A 17,865-nucleotide genomic window follows, 5' to 3' on the forward strand; every position below is an offset into this window, starting at 1 on the left:
TTTTAATAAAACAACAAAGTGCTTTCAATTTGCTGTAACTTGTGACATTTTAGAAGCGAAAGTGTTTCATTTGTAGAAACTCTCAGAAAAAGAACTGACTCAGTTGTGATGAAACATTTTCTGAGAGGGTTTCTGCTCAGAATGACATAACCAAGCAGAATAATCAGCGCTGTTACAAAATAACCTAAATATTCGACCTGACACTACGATGCCTTGATAAAATTCCATTTGCTTAAACAAGATGAAAAAAAGCCGAATGGGAGAAGCAACCCTCCTCGCGTTCACAAAAAAACAATGGTGACACAGAGAGAGAACGAGCGAGAGAGCATCAAATGCTGTCAGAGTGGCAGGGGCCTGTCCACAGCCTTGTGAGGATTGAAATAATGAGTGTGTGCTGGGGGAAGATTCACCTCCAATGCCAAGTGCAGGCAGTGCGTTTTGGAACCGAAGGGCGCAAATGACAAAGTGAAGTACACAGCGAAAAGCGCCGAGCCTTTAGAGTGCAACTGTGAGGGAATACATGCTCTGTAGGAGGGAAAAAAACTTCCTGAGCAGTTGTACAGTTGTTTTATAATAATCCATAACGACACAACTTATATTTGGTGCATGTGGGTTATATGGATATTGTGCATTGTCTCTGGCTGTCTGAGAATCTCCACAGTGAACCTCGACTGATGTAGAAGTATTTGATTCCCTCCAAAGAGCTGGGATCAGCAGCAGTCCTTATCTGTGTTAACCCCCCCCCAGTGATGGAGAGTGGTTCGCTGGTGGAGCAGAGTGGCAGGGTTATCTCTGGCCTTCAGCCTGGGGGGAAAGTGCAGGTGAACCAGGAATAAAAGCGTTTTCAGTACACCTCACATTCCGCACACGCTTGCAGTAGTGCATAGTGGACTGTGAGCTGTGTGGCTGCGGCATCAGATGAATTGTGGGGGAATGGGAGAGGGCAAGGCTTCAGAGTGGGTTTGGCGCTCAAACCGTTATCACACCTGACAGTGTCTGGTTTTGGATCCAGTGGTGCACGCGGCATACGTAAGCGGCTGGTCATCTGTAAGGCAGAGTGATAGGGTGTGACGTGTCACACGCCACATTAGGCCCTGCCAGAGGATGTGTTTGACAGAGCACAGCAACTTCAGTCCAGTGCAATGCTTCTGTGCCTCCTCTTATATTATCAGACCTATTCCAGGCTCACATCTGAGGACTGATTTACACAATATCAAGTTGAATTCTACCCTTGACTTGACCCCATCTTGACCCGATGTTTATATTAATATGATTAATTATGAAAGAGGACTGCCACTTCTGCAAATTTGCAACATTGGAATTGACACACAGCGTCTCTGTGTTTTGGTTATGGTTCGAACAAGAGTTCTCTCTGTGAGGAGTTTGCATGTTCTTTCCGTGTCTGTTTGGCATTTTCTCATACTCCTGCTAAATTGACCATAGGTGTGAACGTGAGAATGAATGGATGTTTTTCTGGCCCTGGGACACCCTGGTGACCCTGCCCCTCTCCCAGTGTTAGCTGGGATTGATCCCAACCGCTCAGCGACACCTCCCCCCAGGATTGAAGCTGTTGTCATTATCATCATTAAACTCTGCAAACTCAGTCTTTTAACTGACAGGCCACAGTTTGACTGTCAAGTTGTGAGCAAAGATATTAAATGATCCTGTAGGAAAGCCTTTGTCCAAGATACTTTTCATCTCTAAGATACTTTACCTCTTCTCTCCTATAACAAAGCCCGGATGTTGTTAAAAAGTGACATGATGTGTGTGGTGTTGGCATTGGACTTTGCACTTGGTGCTTTGTGTAAATGTGGTCACAGCTGTGTTAGAAGCTTGTGAGTCTATTGAGGAAGATCAGGAAAGATGTGCAGAGAAATGTTTGAAGTGCAAATTCCTTCATTATGTGATTGTTGGAGGAAATTAAACTAATTACAACAGATTATTTGAACAAGGACATTAATAACTGTATATATGCAAACATAGATACTTTAGTTTAAATTCTTGAAATATATGATACAGATGTTACACCTGTAAGTGCTTCAATAGGAGAGGAGCTGATATATAACTAAATAAAAAGCTTAAAAAAGACAAAATGAAAATTACTAAGATATTGTATCAGACTTTGTTTTGCATCTTTCTGTGAATATATGTGTTGTGTGCTGCAGGATAGGTTCTGTCATTCGTGTGTGTCTTGCACACAAACATTCAAGTGATTGCTCCCTCTTTGGTCCTTTGTGTGGATCTAACTTGACCTCATTGACCCCTGCTGTGCGTCTCAGTCCTGCACTGTGTGCCGGCTGCTCTGAGGTTGTCTTACCTGTCACTGCGGAGCTGAGGTGCCGGAGGAGGAGGAGGGAGGACGGACTGGCCACTGTGGCCCTGTCTGGTCTGGCTCACTCATCAGCGAGCACAGTTCCCGAACCTCTCTGACAGATCAGAGTAGAAAGCATCCAGCACATCAGAGCTATGATTCACTGCAGCCCCAAGTCCAAGCGTGTCCTGAAGGCCCTCGGACCTCTTAATCATCCTGTGTGTGTGTGTTGTTTAAGAAAGAGAGTGAGGCAGACAGGCAATGAATGAGCTTCTTTGCATATGACAGTGCCTCTACAAAAGTTTCTCATGTGTTTACTCTGTGTCAGAAAGAGTAAACTGCATCTCAACAGGCCTTCCAAATGTCTCCCAGAGCGCAGCGCTGTATGTGTCTTGTGTTTTTCTCAGTTTTCAGTTCGTATTTGAGCGAGGCCGGTATTTATGCATGTGGGTCGCCTTAAATATCTGCGTCTCATTCTGCAGAGTCAAAATGTGCAGTCAAGGGCATAACTACATGAGTGAAAATGTCATGCAACAGTGGGGATAATACATGCAAAGCACGTGTGGAGGTCACTTGGCCACATTTGCATATAACTATGTGCCAAAAATAATCAAATCAACATCTGTTTGCACACACAAGCACATAAAACTGTGACTCCACCACACACACTGCTGTAGAAAAAAACATCCTCATACTTAAGAAATAAGAAATCGGTCATGCAAAAGATTCAGTATTTTTATTTTCAATCAAACGACAATTTTTTTGGAATCATCATGATTTTTTAATCACCTGCTCATCACTTGCCACCTCGCCCACCGTCTCCCGCATAATAAACCGAGGAGACTCAGCCAACATCCAGAGGAGTGAAGAGTTAAGTATGTGCTGGCGTAATCTGACAGAACTTATTTAGAATGCAGATCTTTACTAAAGCTGTGCCTGGAGCAGCTCCCTGGTCCTGTCTTTACACTTAGCGGGAGTACTTGTACACATTCACATACAGTAAATCCACGCACACATGCTCATATTAACACAAGCAGGCATGCACATACGCATGCACAAACACAATAGCGTGCACAAACCTACGACATGTGTGTACAAATACACCTAATTCTCACACAAACAGAGGTGCAGCACTCGCAGTCACTGTGGGTGAAGTTCCCTGAGATCAGCTGCAGGATAATGAAAGCAGAGCACAGAGGACGTTTTTTCCTCTTGTCGTTTCAGTGTAAGAGAAGGAAAACAAAAAACTCCAATTGATGTCAACAGAGATTTTCATTTGTCAGCTATTATCAAAGTCCCACAGCCTATACTGCAGCATTAAGAGGCCCGTGGTGAAGCGCAGGGCCTGAAACCCTTTGGGCAGGGAATCCAAGGAGGCCATTAGAGGAGCTTCACTGGAGAGCAAGCCCTTCCTCCCACTGGCTTCACATCAGGGCACAAGATCATCCATGGCGCCCACTGTGCGTGACATCCAGGCCAAGTAACGCGTCCTGCTCACCATGTGGAATCACTCTCCTTGGCAGAAGTTTCATATTCAACCCATTCAATCCTGCAAATTAGCTGCGACTGAAAATACTTGTTCAGGAAGCGTTTGTCCCGACTCTCTAACATTTGAAACGCAGACTCTAAGGATGGAGACGTGATGACAAAGTTATAGAATTAGAGAAAGGTTGATGTTTCTTATTTCTTGAAATGTTCTGCGCCCTGCAACTATTTTCACTTTCACTTCGCCTGTTCCTCGGCCTTATTTGCTCACACAGATTCATCTTAGTAACTGTTGGATTTTTTTTTTTTTTTTTACAATACTCCTTTATGGAAATGTTATCCCCTATGTGGCTTACTACAAGAAAACCCCAGAAGAGGAATTAAAACAGTAGAAATATTTACATCAGACTCCAGCTCTGACCAATTCCAGATTCTTCATGTGATGTTGTGAGCTATCAAAAAAAGGGCTGGGTGGGGGAAGGGCAATGTAATGTTAATTAAAGCCCTTTTGAAGGGTCTGCATAATTTCCAAAAGAAGGGGATTCGTTAATTCAAACCCACAGATATTCCTCCGGTGAGTGTGATTAGTCCTTATGATCTGTGACAGGATAACCTACTTGGCATATATTTGCATCTGTACTGAAATCATATGCTCTGCCTGCCTGCGAGCTACGCCGCTGCCTGAAATAACCGCAATATTTGCTGTGTCACAAGAACACGTTATCAAACTGCAAAATCACTGGGAACCCACAATTTTTCATGTCCCAGCATGCATCCCATTAATCTCAAATCTCAGCCATGCAGCTGAGCAGAGTGCAAGCGTGCACTTGAGCAGCAATGCAGTTTGGTGTGTGCATGTGCAAAAAGACATATTGGTCCCTTAAAAGTGAACTAGTAAACAAGTTAATTTCTGCAAGGTTCACATTCAGATTGGAAAATGGGGCCCGATTAGCATATATGCAGAGAGGCTTTGCATGCTTGACATCCTCTCAGCCCCTCTGCTGGAAATAGCCAAGCACACAACATCCTCTGATTACATTGATATGTAGATTCATGCATCTGCAAAGATTAGTTATTCATTAATGTATTTGCTTTGAATTCTCGGGTGAGTGTACCTCAGACAGAAGTCTGGGGCGAAGCAAATGCATCAGAGAAGGAAAAAAAAATGTCACAAGCGGTCACACAAAATCCACATCAAAAATATGCAGGTTCACTGACCCACGACAGCATAAACCCAATAGTGCATCATGATGAAGAAAATCCTTTGGCACTGGGGTTAAAAACAGAGAAAGTATAAACATAATTATCAGCCGTTTCATCTTCACAGCAGAATTAGTTTTTCTTGCTCTGAGTGGGCTTTGAGGATTAATCATTGCAGCCTGTGTGAGTTTAAAAGCTGTAGCGTTCTGTCATCCCTTCATAAAAGCATCATGGATCACCAGTTTGCTTCTCCCGTGTCCTCTCTTGCGGCCACACTGCTAGCACTTTTCAACTTTAAAAATAGGCTCACCACAGAGAGTGCCAAGAAATGCTAAACACCAAACAATGTCCCCTCGGTCGGATCTGGCCACAAAATGGAGCTGAGACTGCACAAGGGAAAAAAATTAGCATCACGTTAATTAATTCTATCTGTATCAATTAATCAGTCAGCTTGTACAGGTTTATAGACATGACGTCTATGTTGTGAGACAGGAAATGAAAGTGGCGTTAGCGGATGCTTGCTTTTTTTTCCCATTAAGGCTGAAAAAAAAAGATAAAACTGTCTTTCAGCATGGGCTGAAATAATGAAGACTCAATTAACAGAGATGAGAGAGCTTGAGTGAAAATACGTTTTCACTGGCATCATTAAGGTCAACGTACACTTAGATCTGAGTCCAAAAGACTGACCAACACCTTCTGCTCCAATTATTATGACCTTTTTAAACAAAAACACTATGGAGGCCGGAAATCCTCACAAAAACACCTGGATTAGCAACAGAGTCCTATTCGCTCAATCGACGGGTCACAGAATTCCCCATGATGCATGGACGTGTCCGCTGATGGAGGGAGAGGACAGAAAAATCAAGAAAGTTCAGAATCAGGACAGTTATTTAAATAAAGATAAATACGTCCACAAAGCTCGGAATATGTGGATTTATGTTCACGGTGTCTGAGAGAAAATAATTGGTGATGGAAAAACAAAAAAGTTCAATCTATTCCTGCTGAAGCGGCTGAAAACATCTGGCCCCAAACTAAGACTAATTGTGTTCTGCTAGATTGCGCAGAGGAAATAAAGAGCTTCCTCATCCTGTCCTCCCCTGCTGAAAATGATGATCTATGGCTCCGGCGGATGCAGCACATCAGTTTGGGTTGTCTCGGTGGCGACTGGTTTTCATAGGTAATGATGTTAAATTACACAAGTGGGAATAAAGGAGGCTAGTAAGTCATCCATCAGGGGCTAGTTTATATGACCTGCCATTAAGGGCGTTATTCAAACCCCAGTTCACTCAAACACAAAGCTCTCTGTCCCTAACCTCGCTCTCCCTTTCTCCCTCTCCCTCTCTCTCTTACACACACACACACACTCACACAAATACAAGCACACACACACTTTGCCACGAGCTACTACAGGGGACATCTCATTCTTTTATCCATGGCGAGTCATTGTGGTGGTGTCAGCTGGTGCTGTCTCTTTTATCACACTGGAAGCTAATGGAAGCAGCAACTGCAGGAGGTGGGGGAGAAGATGCAGGCACGCACGCACACACACACAAACACACGCACACACGCACACACACACACACACACACACACACACACACACACAGAAATACACACACCGAGCCATAAGAGGTTGGGGAGATGGGGCGGGTGTGCACGTCAGGCCCCGGGGCGAGAGCTGTTTTGTGGTGATGTTTTTCTTGTTTGCCGAGGCCCCTCTATAAGCTTGTGTTTCTGACACTCCACAGACCACAAGGAAATGCTTCAGACGCTTTTCTCTCACTTCCTTTTGATGTTTTATTAATTTTTTTTCTGCTGCTGTGTTTACTTCCTTTTTTTTTTTTTTTAAACCCCCATCGTCATCCAAAACTACCGAGGAAAGGTGTTGTTTAATTTTACACGTCCCACCTGGACTCATTGGAAATAAACAAATACAAGTGAATCCAGCTATACAATGCTGAGGAGTCTTTCCCTCTCCACCTCATCCCTGCTTGTAGTTCCATTGTTCTCACATTTTTTAATATCTGATATTTCATGGACAACAGCAGGCTTTATTTGAAAGAGAGGAGATAATAACCAATTACTGCTGAGGGATCCAGAGCAGCATTCATCTTTCGATAGGATCGTTGGGGTTGACCTAATTTCTACGTGGCGAAAAGCACAGGGCTGTTACTTTAAACACACATTCTATAAGGGACATATGCCAGGCGTGTATTGTATTTATATTTTCTATAACTCTTTATTTTTTCAGTCTTTTTCTCTTTGTATAACATAACAATCGTGCTTTATCATGTGACACCATTTAGATACATATCATGTTTATATGTTTTACATTAGGCAGTGAGACAGTTAAAAATATACAAAACAATATTGTTTTACTAGACATAGTTTCTATTTTTAATATAGTCGTCAATATCTTCATTGTCATCATCATCTCGTATATTTCTGTAAGATATGTGCTTTAGCTTCTGTGATCAAAATATTATTGCAGAAAACAGCAACTCCATTTTTTCAACATTTAGACAATAACTTCCAATGTATTACAGACATTCACAGTTACATGTTTTACACAGTACAGTTTTACAACAAAGTTCCAGAGAAAACTGTGGTAGAGTAACTTTATACAAATTCACAGGACATGAACTGTAGCCATTTCACATTTTTTTCGCTCAGTTGTTTTGCTTTTCTAAAGTAAACGTGTTCTGCTCGACCAGATGCCTTTCACAGTAGCTGCCAGAGAAGCAAACTAACATTGTCCTAACACACCATGGCAAAACGTCTGGGGGAATTTAAAGCTTTGTGCTTTTCACTAGTAAAGCAAAGACAACATAAACCAAAACAGAAACAGACCACCTGCTCACTGGCCTGCACTTATACACCTACATATGTATTGCTGAATACATATTGATCAAACTCTAACTGATCATTACACATAAACAAAAGAAAGATGACGACTGTACTTCGACACAGAGTTGGTCCAGGTTTATGTGCTCGCGTAAAAAGGGGTATTTTGTAGCCGTGCCCAGTCATGTAAACAGACTGTGGCTTCGTTGGAATTGGTGAATTGGCTTAAGGCCGTCTCTGTTCTTCTTCTTCTTCTTCTTCTTTTTTTTGTTTGTCAGGAGACATTTCAGATTTTTTTTCTCTGATGTTCCTGAGGAATGCATGCAGAACGTAAACAGGATTGACTGTCAGCATTAAGGGATAGTCGATGTTTGTAAATCACTTTTCTAACCCTGTTCTTTTATTTTTTTTGTACTTCTTTGTACCCTGTGCTTTGCCAACCGAACACTAAATGGCATAGTTTTTGCTTTTGTCTGCCTATTGGTTTTGGTCCTCCATCACAACACATATAGTATAAAACATCCTAAAAATAATTCTAAAAATGCTTTGATCACATAAAAGTTTTCTCTCTTTTTTTTTTTACTGAAAAAAAGAAGGGAAAAAAATAACAGTCTCTCACGCACAAAATCTTTTTCGATGAATACTGGATTTCTCCAGAGCTCCTAATCGTGAACTTCCTATTGGCATTGTGCTAACTCCGAGCTCCCCGCTCGCCTCGTGGCCTGTAGTTTACCTCACAGAGTGCAACATTTGGAAAAGAGACAACTGTGTGAGGTCTAGTAAACATCCACAATAAAATTGACGCCACCCATTTGCATTCTCCAATGATGTCAATTTTGTTCACTACTTCATCTACTATATTCACACGGTATTTACTTGATTCATGAAGATATTCAACAAATTTCTAATCTATATCTCTGTTTTTTTTCTTTTCTCACAGTATCACACAGTATTTTTAAATATTTTTTTTTCTAAACTCAAATTTATGGTTGTGTTTGTGACTAACAGTCTTTGATATTGTTTTTCAGAATGCAAACCAATAATAAGACATAATTGGCTTGGTTTTACAAATGCAGAAAAATTAAACATGGTTTTGAAAATCTGTTTTGATTACATATTGCCCCTGGAGGTAGATGAATCAATTGAAATCTTGGAAGTCCTTTGTAATGTTCTCTTTTGTCTACATGCTCCATGAGGGTTTGTTAGTTGTCTACACGTTGGCCTCGGCATTGGTCAGGTTAGAGGTCGGGCTCGTTGGGTTTGGTGGGTTAATGGGCTCCGTTGGGCTGGCTGGGTTGGGTGGGGGGCTGGTTGGACTAACAGTTGTGGTGGTGGTGGTTATGGTGGTTGGGTTCACTGGACTGGCCGTAGTGGCGGTGGTGGTGGTCGGACTAGCTGCCGGGTTCACGGGGCTGGTGGCCACGGCTGGATTGGCTGCCGGTGGAGCCGGGTTAGCGGGGGTTACCGGGCTGGTTGCGCTGACAGGAGCTGGACTGGTGGGGCTGGCTGCGTTGGCGGGGGCCGGGTTGGCAGGGCTGGCCAGTGTGGCTGGATCGGCCGGACTGGATAGGTTAGCGGTGTTGGTTTCCACCTGCTGCTCGGGTCCATTCTCTTGACATCGCCTGACGACTGCAGGAGGCTTAAGCATTATCCGAAGTCGCTTGGGGAGAAGCACAACATGAATGAATTATACCAGAAAAGGCTCAGAGATTAAAAATCTGACAACACAAGTGAGCAAAACCTGTGCTGTTCACTTTACAAACCCGACACACAGCTCATCCCTTACCTCTTTGTAAGTGCCCTTGAGTCCCAGATACATATAGATCATGTAGCCTGGTATGAGAATCATGGAGGACAGTGCCATGAGCCAGCCCACTCCCTGACCCCAGCCCGGGAACACGTAGTCTCCCATCGTGAGAGGAACCATTTGTATGGCACTGAACAAGAACACCCCCTGTGGGAGACATGAGAGGCTTTATGCATCGTGACACCACTGACTACAGGCAGCGCTGTCTCAGCCTGACGTGGCTGCAGGCGGCTAATATTGACTTTATTTATTGTTTCATTTTTCTTGACTTTACATGTACGGTTGTATTAGTTCAGAGTACTCACACCGACAATGAGAGGGGTGAACACGACCCAGCACATCTTCCACCATATACACGGCTTGTAGCCAATCATCTCCTGGATGTTGTCGTAGAACTTGTCCACACCTGCGAGACAAATGAATCCATGATCAAAATATTCATATCCAATTTATTTCAATTTGCTGCTGGTCTGCCATGCATGGCGATGAGGCGGAACACGAGCGCTCATGACCTTGAGGCTGAGCGGCGTCTGAAGCCTCACAGATGTGTCTGGATGGGTGTGGCGCCTTCTAACCCTCATGTTTACCCCCAACTTTTCACATGTATGATATTTCACCAATTAGTAAAGAAAAAAAAATCACATTTTCTAATAATAATTCTGTTGCGGAGACGCACCATAGCACCAGGATATGGAGATGCATTCAAAGAAGACCAAGAACAGCAGACACATTCCACTGGCAGAGTAGTAGTCAAACAGTTTGAACACATAGATTCCACCCTGGTTACAGAAAAATGAACAAGAGTTATAAATAAAATGCAACATGCAGATACAACATATAACACAACATACTCCAGTAATGTAAATGACAAAAAGGTCAATATTTAACTGGCTCTTGCATGAATTTTATCTTTCAATTCTCGTTTATTTAAATTTTTCATCTTGTGCCGTCTACGGTCAGTGGTGAAGCCAGAGAGCTGCCCTGCGTTACCTGTGTGATGTTTGATAGTCCGATCACATACGACACCAGACAGACAGCTGCGATGAAGATCTCTCGCCGACCCCTAAGAGCTCTGGGAAACTCATCGACCAGAGCGGTGATGAAGCCTTCAACGGTGCAGAACTGACGGGCAGAATCACAGAGAAAGCATTTGGGCATAACTGTGGAAATGTGCGCTAACCTTTCAACATAAATGTCTTAGTGTGTCCAACATATTTAATTATTAGCAGATTAAGGTGTGTGGATATCTTGCTAAATGCTGTATTTACCAGAGAAGCTTTGTTGAAGTGATTTTGAGAATTGCAGAATTGCAGTGTGTTGACCAAACAGCAATAGCGTTGTTAGGGTGTTAATTATAAACCTATAAATAGCATCATAATTACAGTTTTTTATTTTGAAGTGCACCTAGTCATAGCCAGCGACAGGAATATTTTTTTTTCCTCTGTGGCCTTATTCGAACCCAAATATCACACACCAAATAAATAAACACAGGCAGTGGAACCTGCGGGGCACACAGAGGTGATAAAGTTGCATTAAAAAGACCTGACAGCTGATGTCAAAGCTCAGCTATATCTGTCCACAAGGAGCAAATTGCATGCTTATCATGCAGGGAGCAGGGGTGAGCTGCATGATATGTACCTGCATTTTAAATATTTAGGTCAGCCCATGAGCAGATCATCTCCAAGCCCCTTACCTGGCTGTCTATCCCCAGCATGAGCAGCATGGAGAAGAACAGAATGGCCCAGAGAGGAGACACAGGCAACTGGGTTACAGCCTCCGGATAGGCCAGGAAAGCCAAACCAGGACCTGGATAGTAAATAGAAAAAAATCATGTTTATTCTCAGAGCGATCTGCTTCTCAAGCTGAGGTGATGACAAAGGCTGTTTCAGTATCAATGTCAGTGCACCAGTTTTTTTGTGCAGAATTACAGAAGGAGGCATAAATGTGTCTGTGTTTACCTGAATCTGCTACCTCGGCAATGTCTCTCTTTGTCACGTGTGCCATGAAGCCAACAATGGAGAAGATGACAAAGCCAGCAAACATGCTGGTACATGAGTTGATGCAGCACACAATGATCGAGTCTCTGGGGAGAGGAAATATAAAATAGGCCTGTCGTCAAAGATTTAAGTTGACTCGTATTTTTGTTTCTGTATTGACTTTTCCCTGAGAACGGGCCACACAGGAGACACGGAGATCTGAAGCAGAATCTGTCTGATGTGCAATTTATCCCTTTTGATCACACATTTTTATTGTTTATGACCGACATAAACTGGTTTCATTTAAGAGCTCAGATCAAATAATAAAAATCTCATATATCTTTAATGGCTATAGATCCATTGGATGCAGGTGCAGAAAATGAATGTCATTTTATGTAACTGTTTATGTGACCTAGAACCACGGGGCTACCGGAGACAATTCTCAGGCTTTGCAATCTTAGTCGGTTTTTTTTACTCCCTAGAGTGCACACCAGAGAAACAGCCTTCCCTTGATATTGTTATTACATTCATGCCTCATATTCATAAAATCCTTCCAGGGCTCTTACAAACTCCTCTTGAATAATGTCTTTGTATAATTGCTTAAAAATCCTCTCTCGGTGCTACGATTCACACTCATACATTGGATTGAACAGCCTTCTCTGTCTTAATAATCACCAGTCTTACCTGTAAACATTATTATTGAAAGGGTTATAACTGCCCAGAGCTATAAGGGACCCCAATCCCAATCCATAGGAGAAAAAGATCTGGGTAGCTGCATCTAGCCATACCTGACAAAAGAGAACAGGCATTAGGCAGCGTGAGGCCCCGCTCCACTCGCAGGCATACAGCATGTAGGTATGATTCAAATAATAACATGTCATTACCCCAGACTCTTTGAGTTTTTCAAAGTTAGGAGTGATGTAGAACAGAATCCCCTCCCTAGCTCCAGGTAGAGTCACGCCACGGATGAAGAGAATGAACAGCATGAAGTAGGGATACGTGGCGGAGAAGTAAACGACCTATAAAATAGGAGACGTTATCAGCAGGGTAACACCAGAGCATCTTAATGATAAATGTGATGCACACACATTGTTTTCTCTTCCAGACAGAACAAGGAAATAGAACAGATGAAGAGACCAAATATTTAGCAAAGAAATCACTACAGCTCCCTCTGTCTCTGTGCATTTATGGCACTGTGTATGCAATTTGTGAGCCAAATGTGCAGAGGGGGGGGTGGGGGATGTTTTGTGACCAAGACCAATTTTATTCGCCATGGTCACGTGATGCGATAGACTTTCGAAAATGTGGCACCGCAAGGGAGGGAAACTGCTCCAAGCGGAGGGAGAGGACAAAACCAGATTGTAGCGTATGGTGGTTTGTCGCTCCTCCTATCATGGATCCACACTCAGTATAGACACCGTGTCAGGAGGATTGGAATTAGTGGAGCCACCATGAGGCAGAGCAGGATTAGTGGCGCACGGGCGTTTGATGTCTCTTTTCTTATTTTCTAAATCAATCTGGACAATGTTGACTGCAATCTGAATGATTGATGAGGCGATATTAAACTGATTCATATTGCACAGTTGTCACGTGAGCGATCCTCATTGGGAATCAGCGAGGGCTTGAACAATCCAAAGCAGGCCTCTTACCTTCCCTGTCCAGCCAACCCCTTTCCATATACAGAAGTACACAAGGACCCAGGCGATGGCCAGAGTTATTGCCAGTGGCAATCGAATCTGGCCTGGTTTTTCCAAGCCATCGGTCATTTGATGAACGTTGCGCCTACAAGTCAAAGCGAGCAACAATAAGTCTATTATACACACGAGGGGGGGGGATAAGCATGCAGCAGAGGAGGGTGTCTTTTATGTATCTCGGGGACGCATGCAGGAATTCGTTAAAGCTCTGTCGTTGTTAAAGAAAGAGAAAAACAGTCAATATCTTACTCCCAAAACTCCACCACTGCACTGGTGAGATTGGCGGTGTCTGCAATGGAGTAGTTTGTATAACATTTCTCTGTGTTCCATGGATTGTTACATGAGCTCCATGGAAGATCCTGAAAAACAAAATTACAGTTTCTTCTATTTACGGTGACACATTTAGGGATTTTAAATGTCTTCACAGGTTTTACAGGCTGCAGCTCCTAATCACATAACAGCCTTGACCCTATGCTGGTTTCTTTTTATGAATCTCGTGAGTACCCTGTATGATACTTACAGTGGTGAAGGAGTTGTACAGGTAGTAAATGGCCCAAGAAATGATTACAATGTAGTAAATGTTAAGCCAGAAGGACAGGACAGCTGCTGCAAGGCCCACACCTATCATACAGAAATGAATTAGGCAGTGTAGTAAAACTAGCATTGGGAGTGTGTGTTAATGTGGCCTTCATGAGTCCATCAAATAGCATAAGGACATTTTTTTTCCAAATGGAAATATAGGCCTTGGGATGAATAAACATTTATATACCTTTAAACATAGGAGCCAGCTTCCACACACCAAGGCCTCCAATTGAGGTGTACTGGCCGAGGGAGGTTTCCAGTAGAAACAAGGGGACCCCAGCAAATATGAGGGTCAAAAAATAAGGAATCAAGAAGGCTCCTGGGTGGACAAAAGTACATCATGCGTTAAAACAACATGGATGAAACTACACCGACGCATTCACCGACAGCACAACATGAGTAAACAACTGCTGTAGATGGAGGTGTGTGTCAGTGTGTGATCTCTACGTGCATCATGGAGCTGAATTTTTTTTGTGTTTTTTGAAATTGAGCTGTGAAAAAGAACGATTACCTCCACCGTTTTTTCCACACAGATAAGGAAATCTCCACACGTTCCCCAGTCCAATTGCATAACCCACACACGACAGGAGGAAATCAAATTTTCCCGCCCATGTCTCTCTATCTGGCAACTCCTTTTTCTGCGTTTCGGGTTTCACGTCCAGTGACCTGGGTTTGTCATTGTTAGTGGCCACCTCGTTCAGTTCCGTGATTTGTCCATCCGTTTTGGTGCCGTTCGTCGCCATGTCTCTGGGTTTGGCAGAGGTCCTGGCAGTCGGACGGGAGGCTTCAGCACCAGTCCACGTAGACAGCAGCTTCGCGGTTTTCAGACCTCACCTCTGGACCGAATGTCTGCGGATGAAGCCTGTGCGCACACGGCTCGTCAGTCGCCGTTAACCTGGAAATCGTGAATAGAGCAATTGGTCGGTTTTCTCAGGAGACTGTGCAAATGTGGTCACATTCTTTGCTCCACATTCACGTGCAGGTGCAATAAAAACAATATTGATTCAGTTCAAATATATGATTATTATTCAGATTACTTTGAAATATGCATTTAAAAACGTATTTAAAAAAAAAACGTCTCATGAACATTTGGCTCACTGACAATTTTTTTTTCATTCACATCAGACCAAAAACCATCGATGGCAAAGTCATGCTGGACTTGCGCCCATAACTGAGACAGATTACGCGTAAATTAAACCGAATCAAAGCACACATGTCCATCCCAATCAAAGTCTGCAATTAAATATATCAAAATAGATAAATATATAAAATGAGAAATTAACATCACTGACATCATCGAAAAAATGAAAACTTTAAGACAAATCGCAGGATCCAAAACGTGCACTTGAAGCGCGAGAGGCACCGCGGCAATAGCAAACAGCCTCTGAGATTTAAGCCTAACGGAGTCCACCAGTTACCACCTGCAGATTCTCCTTATAGTTTATCCACATTCAGGAATGAAAGCAGCGGGGACACAGACTGGTCTCAAACAAACTGGAACACAAAACGCACAGTGGAGACAAAGGGATGTCCAATGCGTAAAAGCTTTACGCATCGGGCTGCACGAATAGACACCCAATTCTGTCCGATTAACTGAGAAGCAAACGCGTTATCAAACGCACGAGAATGACTGTCCACATTTGCAGCGTCCAATAGACCAGCGAACAGTAATCAATCCTGCGTTTAATTGGCTATAGCGTGTAGGTGCAGAGCTCATCATGCAGACCCCCAGCAACATATTGACAGTCTCATTCACAGTTTAATCACACACACACACTCGCTGTCGCTGCAAAGACAAAACATAAATAGATAAAAGAATCGTGCATTAACCAGACTCATTTGTATGAAGGTTCAAACGTACACACACACACGCACAGACAGACAGACGAAAAGATTTCAGCAGCCAGTTTACTCACAATGAATCTGTGATCCGCTCCGCCGAGGATGCGCTGCCTGCCACAAATCTCGAAACGAGGTATCCGCAGATTCCTCCCGTGGACGAAGTTGTAAACTCCCAGTATGTCTTGCAACATAAAAAGATTTTACTTCCATTAAAAGACTTAAAGGGACCATGCAGCGTTAGAGGTGTCCAAGCGGGAGCTGTCCAGCGGGGAGCAGTGCTGAAGACCAGGAGGAGGAGGAAGAGGAGGAGGTGGAGGAGGAGGAGGAGGCTGAATCAACACGGGCAGCAGCCGCTTCGCCTTGTGCGACTGTCTAACATCAACAACCAGAGACTCAACTCCCATCTACACAGCCTCAATGTCATCTCAAAGTCGTCCCCCTCCTCCTCCTCATCCTCTTCCTCCCCTGATCCATAGGCTGCACTCCACGCGCACTTGGACGCATGTTTGTTTTTTAACATTTCAAATTGTTTTAACTGTCACACATAAAAGCCAAATAATCACATACACAGGTTTTTTTTATTGCTCCATGACCCCCCCTCCCCCCACAAGTTCTGTAAATAAACTGACTGAAAACAAAAGTAGTGGATAGTTGTTTATTTTAAAATAACTCTGTTCACGTTGTGTTCCATTCAATGACTTTCAGAATTCAACTGCTTGGAATTGTGATTTTCTTCTTCATTCTGCTGCTGCTGCCCATCCATCCACCCATCACCACCCCCAGCCCTAAAAAAGAACACCCCCTCCCTCCCTCCCTCCCTCCCCCTGCCACCACTTAGAAAAATGTATTGTCGAGGTACAAAATGAGAAAAAAAAAAAAAAAACATATGGAGGGGAAATATAAGGCAGCATTATCGCACCCAAAAACGCGCGTTATTTGGAAGGCGCACGAGGCCATCGCGCGCGCAGTCAGCGGCTGTCTGCAAATCTGGCAAATTGTGATAAAGGGAGCCCGTCAATAAAGGGAGGGAACACTGGGGCTGGTTGTCTAACTCTGCTGCCTGGAACCGTCCAAAGCCTCCTCCACAAATCAGGGGATGATATGAGGAGAATAAAAACTCGTGGACTACAAACCTTGTTCACAGGAAATTAAGAAAGATGAGGAAAAACGAGAGAGAGAGAGAGAGAGAGAGGAAAGGACTGAGAAAGACGTGGATTTTTATTCTCTTCTTTTACTTTTTGTAAATCTTAAGAAGCTATACGGAAAGTGACAGACGAGAAGATATCACTTCCATAAGGAGCAGTTCGTCTATTTCCAAGTGGGCACGGTAAGTGATTCCCAGCAGCTATAAATAGGCCCACTTGTTTGATTTACACTTCAATATTTAGCTCAAGTTTTTCCTCAGCTCAGCTGTTTTTGCCTGTGATGTCTCAGCTCCTCTCACTAACTTCACTGCATCAGGAGGCTTTGTAGTTTCTCTCCATGCTTGTAGTTCAAACTCCACGTGTGCTGCTGTCATCCTGCCTGGAATCACAACATGTGCAGGACAGTGTTTCTGTAATGTGAGTGGTGCCGGCCCTGACTTTGGTGTGAACTGCTGGAAATAAAGACTCTGTGGCAGGGAGATCAGGAGCATTCAGACTCCAGTGTGAATGTTCCTATCACAGGCTGAGAGGGCACCAGATGGCAAACCAATGAGGGGTGAACTAACCTACTAAATGATACCACATGAAACGCAGCATTTAAAATCCCATCTGGGCTGCCGTCCCTGCGGACACGGCGTGTGAAACATGACACATATTTATACACCTGCTGATGGTGCGCACAGGCATGTCCAATGGACTGGTGACATGTGTGCCCAGCCAGCTGACCTCGTAACCCCCGCAGCTTTGCTTTGAATCAGCTCGCTGCCCTTCTTCTCACCAGCAGCCTTCGCTCTCTTAATTTCAGTGGCAGGATTGTGTTTGGCTTCTTGTGAGTGCTGTACGTGCTCCATTAGGCTGGGAACACTTGTCCTCTCCAGCGATGGCTTTTGAAGTGTATGTGACTGTGTGATGGAGGCTTGGGTGGCCCCTCTTTACCGGCCCATTAGCTGCAAAATCATTTCAATACCGGGGATGGGAA

At 43.6% G+C, this 17,865-nt stretch overlaps 1 protein-coding gene across 1 annotated transcript; it reads right to left on the reverse strand.

The window, feature by feature from the left end:
* Nucleotides 1–7,210: 7,210 nt before the first annotated feature.
* slc6a1a (solute carrier family 6 member 1a) lies at nucleotides 7,211–16,168 on the reverse strand. Its single transcript, XM_020096390.2, has 15 exons — nucleotides 15,816–16,168; nucleotides 14,411–14,794; nucleotides 14,087–14,218; nucleotides 13,838–13,938; nucleotides 13,567–13,676; nucleotides 13,273–13,405; nucleotides 12,508–12,642; nucleotides 12,308–12,411; nucleotides 11,606–11,730; nucleotides 11,341–11,453; nucleotides 10,638–10,769; nucleotides 10,324–10,426; nucleotides 9,953–10,053; nucleotides 9,627–9,794; nucleotides 7,211–9,500 (listed from the first exon to the last, which is right to left on the reverse strand). The coding sequence occupies exons 2-15, from the start codon at nucleotides 14,640–14,642 to the stop codon at nucleotides 9,051–9,053; spliced, it is 2,139 nt and encodes a 712-aa protein (XP_019951949.1). The 5' UTR covers nucleotides 14,643–14,794; nucleotides 15,816–16,168; the 3' UTR covers nucleotides 7,211–9,050.
* Between the last annotated feature and the right edge of the window lie 1,697 nt (nucleotides 16,169–17,865).

The sequence above is a fragment of the Paralichthys olivaceus genome, chromosome 6 (genome assembly GCF_024713975.1).
Source record: "Paralichthys olivaceus isolate ysfri-2021 chromosome 6, ASM2471397v2, whole genome shotgun sequence".
NCBI classification, from domain to species: Eukaryota; Metazoa; Chordata; class Actinopteri; order Pleuronectiformes; family Paralichthyidae; genus Paralichthys; species Paralichthys olivaceus.

Coding starts and splice junctions, on each gene's coding strand:
- slc6a1a (XM_020096390.2), bottom strand. CDS start 14,642: ATGGCGACGAACGGCACCAAAACGGATGGACAAATCACGGAACTGAAC. Junction 13,677..13,837: donor TGTACAACTCCTTCACCACT/GTAAGTATCATA, acceptor TTTGTTTTTCAG/GATCTTCCATGGAGCTCATG. Junction 12,643..13,272: donor GGGTTGGCTGGACAGGGAAG/GTAAGAGGCCTG, acceptor CCTATTTTATAG/GTCGTTTACTTCTCCGCCAC.